The sequence below is a fragment of the Arachis hypogaea genome, chromosome 15 (assembly GCF_003086295.3).
Source record: "Arachis hypogaea cultivar Tifrunner chromosome 15, arahy.Tifrunner.gnm2.J5K5, whole genome shotgun sequence".
Classification (NCBI taxonomy): domain Eukaryota; kingdom Viridiplantae; phylum Streptophyta; class Magnoliopsida; order Fabales; family Fabaceae; genus Arachis; species Arachis hypogaea.
The window spans coordinates 142,398,402-142,408,719 of NC_092050.1; the positions used below are offsets into that span (position 1 = coordinate 142,398,402).

At 29.2% G+C, this 10,318-nt stretch overlaps 1 protein-coding gene and 1 non-coding gene across 2 annotated transcripts; both read right to left on the minus strand.

Annotated features, from left to right (window-relative positions):
* Positions 1–1,884: 1,884 nt before the first annotated feature.
* TRNAA-AGC (transfer RNA alanine (anticodon AGC)) lies at positions 1,885–1,957 on the minus strand. The gene has a single exon. It is a non-coding gene; the product is annotated as a tRNA-Ala (tRNA).
* Positions 1,958–5,240: 3,283 nt separating this feature from the next.
* LOC112751011 (uncharacterized) lies at positions 5,241–9,875 on the minus strand. The gene is made up of 6 exons (XM_029293350.2): positions 9,367–9,875; positions 8,410–8,544; positions 8,208–8,286; positions 7,267–7,361; positions 6,312–6,479; positions 5,241–5,838 (listed from the first exon to the last, which is right to left on the minus strand). Exons 1-6 carry the CDS (start codon positions 9,692–9,694, stop codon positions 5,678–5,680), a joined length of 966 nt encoding a protein of 321 aa, XP_029149183.1. The 5' UTR covers positions 9,695–9,875; the 3' UTR covers positions 5,241–5,677.
* Between the last annotated feature and the right edge of the window lie 443 nt (positions 9,876–10,318).

Sequence of the window (10,318 nt, forward strand, 5' to 3'; positions counted from 1 at the left end):
ACTCTTTTTTTTAATGTTTAGTATAGATAAAAAAAAATCACCAATGAGCATTATATATTTGTGTAAAAATATATATTATTTAATTTATTTTTAATATATATTTTATTATTTTTTTAATTTAATAATTAATTTTTTGTTATTTTTTTCATCTAATTTTTTTCTCCATCATAGAAATTTTTCAATATTGATGTTTTCTATTTTAGTATATAAATACTAAATTTGTCACATCATTATTTTAGTATTACATTAGTATTTTTTTAATAATTTAATTTTGATATATTGATAATATAAAAATATTTTATAAAATTATTTAATTATATCTATTTTTTCTGACATGGCGTTACGTAATTAAATACATAAATAAAATTTTATATCAAAATTAAATTATTTTTTAATGGTAGAGATAAAAACTAAATATTTTGAATATTAGTCGGATTAAAATTAAAAATATATTACAAGAACCAAAACAATAAATTTACACAAACTAAAATTTTATTTAAATGTTTTATAAATATTATTTATATAATCATACAAAAGTTACCTACATTAGATCATTTTTAAAAATAAGTATACCTTCCGTTGAAAATATTAGTCATATGAAATAATAATATTTAAAAAAAACAAGTGAAACCCATAATTACATGTTGGAACATTTTATTATTGTAATTAATCTAAAAAAACTTTTAGATATGTTGGTACATTGGTATTTTAGTTAATTTTAATTGTATATTATATATTTTTTATAATTAAAACTATAATTAAAATTAACAGTTAAAAATGATTGAAACATCAGTAAATTGATACCATTAAAAATTTTCAATAATCTAAATATTATTCCTCATGTTTCCAACTTGTCCCATTGCTATTAGAGGCAATAAGTGAGACAGAGGTTCGAGTCATTTTTATTATTAAAAGAAGAATGTTTTGTTTTCAATTAGGTTGGAAGTGAGACAAATCAGCTCATGAGTCAGCTTGAGTTCGACTCATTAATAGCTTAATAAGCTAAATTCGTGAGTTGGTAAGTCGAGTTTGAATTTGGATTTGAGCTCATAAATTAAATGAGCCGGGTATATATATATAGTGTGTTTTTTTAAATGTTTAAAATTTTATAGTTATTTTTTATATATACTTTTGATGTATGACATAAATAAAAAATTTATAATTGATAGATAGATAATATATTAAATTTATTTTTTTAATATTTTTTAATATATATATAAGTTATAATTTATTGATATAGAATTATAGATTATGTTCTTATTATTTGAATCAGTTCGTGAGTTTTCGTTGAGCTGAACTTGAGCTTACAAAATAGGCTCGATTGTTAATGAGTCGAGCCGTGAGTCAAGCTTAATTTTCATGAGTCAAATTTAAACTTGGTTTAACTCGACTCAACTCGGCTCACTTCGAACCCTATTTTCAATGATATTACATTTTTTAATTAAAAGAATTATATTTGTATTTTTTTATGAGTGTTTTTAGAATAATTTTAAGATAATCATTAACACAATCTATATATTTTAACTTGAATTGATGGAGTATTTAATTCTGAATCCTACTTTGTAGAAGCAATAAGTCTTTGACCAATAAATAAAAATCAAGTAGATGATTTTGAGTTATTAATAATTTTTTTTATTTTTAATAATCCAAAACATTTGAGTCATCTAATACAAATAAAAATATGCTATAAATTATAATATCAGCGATAAAAGATAAGTATTTTTTTCTTATATATATATATATATATATATATTTGTTTTTGACTGGAGAAAATACTCAAAATATGTATAAGAATTTAGGATATTTATTTTTAACAAGGGCCAACACGGTAGATGGTCTCCAGTCCCAAAAATAGAATTTTATATTTTTACCAAAAGAGAAAAATGGAGATGCGGGGTATCGATCCCCGTACCTCTCGCATGCTAAGCGAGCGCTCTACCATCTGAGCTACATCCCCACGCTGACATCTCTTCGATGGTTTAATATGTTCTCACAATTTTTGTTCCTTTAGTGGATCCAACTTATGTGAAAAATCAAGTATACATACAAACTATTTAGATCTTAATGCAATTGAAAGCTTTGATTCAATTCTCACCTCCCCCACTCCCCCAAAATAGAAAAGAAAAAAGACATGAGTAATGGAGATTATGTTGAATTGTTATATCTATATAAGCAATGACAAATCTAAAAATCTTATAAAAAGGGGGTTAGAAATAAAAAATAAAAAATGCCATATTAAACTAATAAAAAAATAATTTATATCAAAGTTTGTTTTCATAAAATTCTAATTTTTATCTTTATTATAAAAGATATAACATAAATAATATAAATTTGTTTCTCTAATACTTTTAATATACGTATTTAAAATAAATTAATAAATATAATATATAAAATATATTTATATTAATAAATAATTCACTTAATATATTTTGATTTTAATATCATAAAAAATAAAATTTAATCTAATTTATTTTTATATATATATTTTCTTATTACATTCAATTAGGAATTATTATAGAAACTAAAGTATTTTTATATAATAATAGATAGAAGAATTACAAAAAAGGAAAAAAATTGAAAGAACAAAAGAAAATAAATTTAAAATGCATGAAATGAAATTTGAACTCATATTTTAGAGTATGAAATGTTTTTCTTTGACCATTAAACTAGAAGGTATATTGTTAAAAATTTTAAATATTATATTAAATATATTTTAAATTTTAAAAATTTAGAGAGCCATAGCCCATGCTAGTGCCCACTAAATCCGCCTCTATATACAAGGGCATTAAAACTTGATGACACAAGTCTAACACACTTATACACATGATTTTGTTGTGTATGCGTTTTGATAATATATATATATATATATATATATATATATATATATATATATATATATATATATATATATATATATATATATATATATATATATATATATATATATATATATATATATATATATATATATATACCAATCTTATTTTTTACTTGTATTCTTGTAACAAATTTTAGAACTATATATTATTGATTATTAATATAAAATTTATAAAAAATAGTATTTATTTATCTATTTTATTTATATAAAATTCGACATATAAATTTTTAGAATTTTACCATGTCAACATAGTAGTATAGATGTAATTCTATTATGAAATTAAATATATTTTTTCTTTCAACCTTAATGTTAATTCTTGTAACGATTTCTATAATAATAAACAAAATAACTCTTATAATTAATTTTTTTTTAGTCAAAAAATTATAGTTCAAATAGCATAATTTTTTCATACTCACTTAAAAGATTACGGGCTTGAGTCTCACTCTTAACTTTAAAAAAAAATTCTCCTTTTAATTAATATTAAATGTCATCTTCACTATTCAATTCATATTTTATAATAGATCTCACAATAATTAACAAGATTCTCCTATTTAAAGCATCACATGTGTTGAATTCTAAATTGTAGATTAAAGTATCTTCCATTTTTTTTAAGAAAAACATGAAACAAATTGATTATTCATTTGTTTTTACAATTGCATTCTTTTAAAGATAATTTATTGGAGATGGGTGTGCTAGACTATTTCAAAATATAAAAACCAATGAGCGCTTTATACTATAGTCGAAAGACGTCAAACTACTCTCATATAATTTGATTTATAGGAAAAGAAATACTATCTCTAATTTTTAATTTTAGACTATTACGATTAATTTTATGCCTAATAAGTAATAACTCAATACACTTTTGCATTCACTTTAATAGTATTATAAAATCCACAAATAACTATAATAATGTTGGATAAAATTATAATTTGTGTTCGATCTTTACAACGTTTTCTTTTGAATTAATTCAAGCTAAGATAATTAGTCAATATTATTTAATTTTAATGTAATATTTATGTTTTAATCATATCCAATAAAAAAATGCAGTTTAGTTGTACTTATTAAAATAGTTGATAATATAGATATATTAAATTTTAATTTTTGAAATATAAATTAGTAAAGATAACTTTAGAGATTATACAAATAACTATCTTGCATAAAATCTTGAAATGTTTACAACCTATATTTTCATGTAATTAAACTTCTATATTTCAATAAATATACTTTTCAAAAAATAATTTATTATTTATATTTATATTTATGTATTTAAAATTATTTTTATAATATTTATGAATCACTTCTATTATTTATTTAAATTCTCGCAACGTACGGTCTCATTCTAGTTTTATATAAATTAAAAACAAAGACATAACGAACACTAAAAATTGTTAGTTTGCAGTTCAGTGTAATAAAAATAACACTATAATCTATCTTCAAAATTTTATGTTATACACTCAACACGTAGACCTTATGTTTAAAATAAAAATTTGTCTGTTACTTTATCAGTATCATGATTTGTAAAAGGTTAAGGAAATGCATAGTTGTATACTTGTAGGAGGAAGAGGAGTTGTTTAAAAAATATATATAAAATAAAAATATAATACCAAAATTTTTTAATTATAATACAAAAATTTTTTAATTTTAATATAACACAGAATAGAATGCTATAAATTTTTTGTTGTTTCTTTTTTTTTCCTCTTTTCGTGTAGAATTTTTTGTATTTTTATTATAAAGATGTGTTTTTTTTTTCCAAAAATTTGTGTTTATTATCTAAAGATAAACCAAAAAGCAGAATAAAGTCACATAATTCCTTCTTTATATTCCTTTGTGTTTTTTTGTTTACTTTTTTAATTCTTCTAAAAAGGTGAAACAATAAAAATTACGCAGAGTGCGAAACAAGAAAACTACAAAAACAAGAAGGAAGAAGGAAAAAGAGGAAGAGGAGGAGAAAGAATTGTTTAAAAAAATATATAAAAGAAAAATAGTACTAAATTTTCTTAGTTATGACATAAAAAATTTTAATTCTGACACCGGAATATTTTAAATGTGACGCTTAAAATAGAGTGCTGCAGTTTTTTCTTATTCTTTTTTGAAAGAAGTCGATGACGACAACGTTAAAAAAGAATTGCGTAGAGGATGACACATAAAATAGAATACTTCAATTTTTTTTTCAAGAAGGCGACAACAATGACGACGACGACGAAGAAGAAAAAAAAGATGATGACGATGACATGATGAAGGATCATGAGGAGGAAAAAGAGAAGGTGAAAGAAGAGGAAGTGATAATGATGAAGATGATAACGGAGGAGGGGGAAAAGAGGAGGAAGAAGAAGAACGTACAAAGTACGTAAATTTGATTTGGTTGTCTAGAAATTCCATCATATAATATATATTATAATATTCAGGTCTCATTATTTGTGGTATATTAATTGACTAACATCAAACTAAATATTTACTTGATGTCCCTTTGCGTATTATGATCAGTACCGAAGTTTCAATCTCGGGTACAACAGATAATTGCCTTATTCCCTGATACAGCTAGATCTTTACAATAATAGCAACTATAACAGATGAAATTATGAATCAGTTTTCTAAAGAATCAATACTCCAGCAAAAAATTTGCTTTACATTCTTTTTAGTTTTTAACTATCACCACATTGCAGTATCTTCCTGACGAGCCAAAAAATGTTCACTGAGAAACCCAAATGTCTTCACTTCAAACAAGTTGAGGTAAAACCAAGACGGTAGTAATAGAAGCAAGGAAAATTAAGTATTTGAATCCGAGATTACGAACCTAGTTTAGGCGTTAACCCTGGCAGACTCTCCCACAACACTCTCCATTCTCGAGTACCAGTCACCAATCCGCGTGTGTTCCACCATATCCTTTCCCGACCTCAGATACCGAATGGGTCTTAAAACCCCGAACACTGCCAGGTCAGCTAAGTTAGGCTTAGACCCTCCTGAAGAAAAAGAAAGAAAAGTAGTCATGGGGTCATATCTAAATAATGCAATAATGATTAATCACCAAAGGCAAAACAGTATATTCAAGTACATGCTGGAGACTTAAATTTGTGGTATAATATAAAAAAAGGTATACAAGGGTTTCATTTTAACTTTTGAGTTATATACAAGTCCCGGACCATGTTAGTGTTGAGGAGTTTTATATCAATAACGCATAGAAATGAAACTTGTATATAAATAAGTTCATGATCAATGTTTTGGCACGACAAGGATATATATTATGAAGCCATAACCAATCTGGTACACTTTTTCTTGTTGACGCTAAAATATTAGAGAAGAAATTTAAAACTAAAAATTTTGAGATAGAAAGGGATCTCTGGCTTCAGTTTAACATGCACAGATACACTGTGATCTGTGAATGCTTGCTCTTGCATTATAATAGGTTTCTGTGACACAAAAGTTGAGTACATACCGAGAAATTCCCGGCCATTCAGAGCATCTACCCATGTTTCTGCTGCCTCGTAAAGAGCAGCACGTTCATCAGTGATGTTATATTTCTTCTTCAGATTCTTGGACACAAAATACATAGCTGCAGCTCCAGCATACTTAACAGTAATTTTCTCTGTAAAGCTGAAATTTCCTACAATATACATAAAATTGAAATAAATTACTACACATTAGGCAATCAGAAATCAGGGGCTTGAATAGAGCATGGCCAAAGATAGAACTTTGAATAATTTGCATGCATAATGTGCAGAAGCAGAAAGCAGACAGAACATTTGCAAAGAGTTATCCAAAAACAAATTATTTCCTTGATATAGTGTTATGTGTGGAAGGTACATGCAGAGGCAAAGGGATTTAAAAAGTAAAAGGGAAAATCTTCAGCTGTGATCATTTTAGCCACAATCGAAGACACCTGATCAATGAACTGTTGTAAAAGTCAACACCAGAGAGAGATGATGCATCTCTTTGTAACTTTGTATTATTGTATGCATCTCCTTATTTTATCTACATCTCATATTTTTCTATATCATCCGAGTCTTTTTAAAGCCGCATGCTCAATCATAAAAAGCATCCCAGTTTATAAAAATTGCACAATTACATCTAAAAAATGACTTGCCCAAAACCCTAAACCCTAAACCCTAAACCCTAAGTTCAAATAAAATTGCCACATTTTCGAGAGAAGCAGGGTAATGAAAGTAGCAAATAATTTCATTTCTTATAGAAGCATCCTGTCATGCTTGGTATTGGATTTCTGCACTCCATATGATGTCCACATCTTACAAGTACCAACTATAGACTTTGACTGAAATTCATGCTTTATTGAGATATCGATAACTTTATATAACAAAATTTAGTGGTGAGATATACAACTTTTTGAAATATGTTCAACTGAATACCAATTATGTAACTAGATCAACACAAACCATTGCTCGTGATGTAGTCAAAGGACTCGAGTGCTTCAGAAGTATTTCGGTATATGTTTGGTGACAGAACATGTACTAAATGATTATCAACCCACCTGTATCAGAAACAGGAAAAGATAATTAGTATAGTAGACTCATGCCAAGTAAAAATACGATTTAATCATTTCCATATATTTTTTCTCCCTGTATGAGTCTCCTATAGCAGGTTCAATTTAGCAATAATGACCAAAGTTGCCTATACTGATGTATATTGCAATTTATCGACTACAGACACTGGATGCTAAATTGATCATCTTACTAAAAAGAAGTGCAACCGAGAAACAAGTTCGTAGGAACTAATGCCTAAATCCCACACCTGACCTTTCTTACATAAAAGAATGAGACTGATCAGGATACTAAACCAACTACACTAATCAGGGGAACCAAAAAGAAAAGTTCAAATCCTAGATCTTGACTCATATATGACCCCTAAAGAGATTTAATAAATTGTAAGCACGCACAACCCTAAGAAACAAGTACAATGACTGAAATCAAACTACCAATTTGAGAAAAAATCTTAAGAATTAGAAGCATACAAGGAAAGAGAACAACACATTCATCTATATTCTATATTGTCTTCACATAATAAGTGCCCAGAATTTCTTACACTTGTTAGCAGAACAAATTTGCATTGAGATAATAAGTGCAATGTTATAAATTACTACATGTTTTTACATCAACCCTATAGCATATGGAAGGAAAGGAAGGTAGAAAGCTTTCTCTTTCAGTCATCACTTCCATATTCTAGGCAAATGAAAGTGTCATAAACAACCTCCTAAAATAGGGGAAAACATTATTCAATCGAACTACTGAAAATGGTGCTTGTTACTTCACCACTTATGATTCATTAGAGACATGTTTGATTGGAAACTAAAACGGGATGAAGAGGAGGAAAATCATACCGCCTCCATTTTGTCTCTTCGTCATCCTCACCTGCCTTTTTCTTTGACATAATCTTCTCTCCCAGCATGTCAATTATAGCTGCCAAAATGACAGGTACAAAACAACTTAGTGAAAAAACCCGAAGTGTCTCATTCAGTGGGCATAGCCGCATAGGTCAATGAGAAAACTTAACAGCCAATTTTCAGGGGAAATGTCCAATACCTGAAGAGTCATTTAGCTGCTCACCATCTACCATCAATATTGGCACCTTCTTATACTCAGACCATTTAATTTCTTTCTTACTGAGCGGGTTGACCTCCACAACTTTGTAAGGTATATCATAGTAATCCAAATATGCTGGCCAAGCAAGCAAAGCATCAGCAACGGTAACTAAGAAAATGCTGTGAAAGCTCAATGATAGGAAACTACAATGATAAAGAAATAAGGATGCCGGGAAGAATAAGGACCAATATCGTAGCACATATTCACAATTATATGTGAGATAAATCAATCTAGAAAGTAACTTCATTTATCAAAGGTCTTAATAGGCAAGTAATGCTCCTTTGCAATGTGACTTAAGTAGTGTATGGATTTGATTGTTTCCGAAGAAATGATTAACTTCCCCCTCTAAAACTCAGGAAACATTTTATAATAAACTTGTATAAAAAAGTTTCGAAGATGAATGCAGTATCCAAACATACATTTAATGGTTCCAGCAAAAAATTTCCAGACAGGTAAGTTTTCAATTCCTGCTTCTCCAGTTCATCAGCAACCAAAACAAATATTGTTTTCTTATGAATTAAAACTCCATAAAATGAAAATCACTGGAACCCAAAAATGCGAGGGATCCACCATCGTATCAATAATTTACATTGGATGTGGATTTCACTAAATAACCCAATAGCGGAGAACAGCTCATTGTTTCACCGTACAATGATCCTCACTTTAGATGATCCAAATCCAGTTTCCATAATTTCGAATCAGATCAACGAGATGCAGTTTTATCGAAGCCAAAAAAATGATTATTTGCAATTCACAGCAAGCAATGCAAGTAATGGCTACAATTACAGCCACCTAAACTCCTAAAACCCAACGCTACCCAACTGAACAAACACCAAGTCAGCATTCTAATCCCTAAAAACATTTCAAGACACGAAAAAAAGAAAAAAGTGTAGAGACCTTTGACTTTATTGCAGAAAGGGCAAGCCTCGTATTGGTAGAGAACGACGTCGTTCGGGAGAGCCTCAGGCGGCGGCGGCTCCTTGGCAAAGACTTCCTGATAAGCCGAGGTGGTGGCCACCGCCGTCGCCAGAGCCCCGGCGACGCCGAGCGATGCCCCGGCGAAAGGTCCGTAGGTGAACCACCAGCGGCGGTGAGCTCTGGCGCCGCCGGCACTGCTGCCATAGAGAGCTACCTGGAGGAAACGGTTGGGGACGGAGAAGGAGACGGCTTCGCCTCGAGCGGCGGATAAGGTCCGGAGGAGTACGGAGGAGGTAATCCTTCTCATAGCGATGAGTTTGGGATTCGGAGATAAGATCTGTGATTTTTCGTTATTTTGTTTTCCTTTTTCTTTTCTTAATTGAGTACTGAGAAATGAGAACTGAGGAAAGGGTTTATGTGTTTGGAACAGATCGTAAGATTCGAGAGGGTTTATGGCTTTTGGCTGCTACAGTGTGTTAGTTAACACTAGGCGTGCCAAAATTTCTTCCACTAATTTTTCTTAGAGAAAATGACAAATAGGTCCTTACTATTTTTTTCGCAAACATTTTAATTTCCAAGAATTAAAAAATACATTTATGTTTATAATCCCTCTAAAATGCGAACAAATTTATCTCTCTGTTGAAATGATTCTGTTGGACTTGACAGAAAAATCTGATGTGGCACTGACCTGACCGTTACGAAAGCACACATGACATGTAACTTTTTAAAACAGGACTTTTTAGTCCTTCCACACTAAAACGACGCCGTTTCACCCAGACCCCCAATCTTTTAAATTTATGAGTCCTAATTCTTCGAATGCACAGAAACGGTGAAGTAGGTGAAGTGGGTCATTGTTCTCAGCCACCTCCAACTCCTTCCTCAGCCTCTAACCATCTCCCCGCCATCTTCACATCCCTCAACAGCCTCCTCT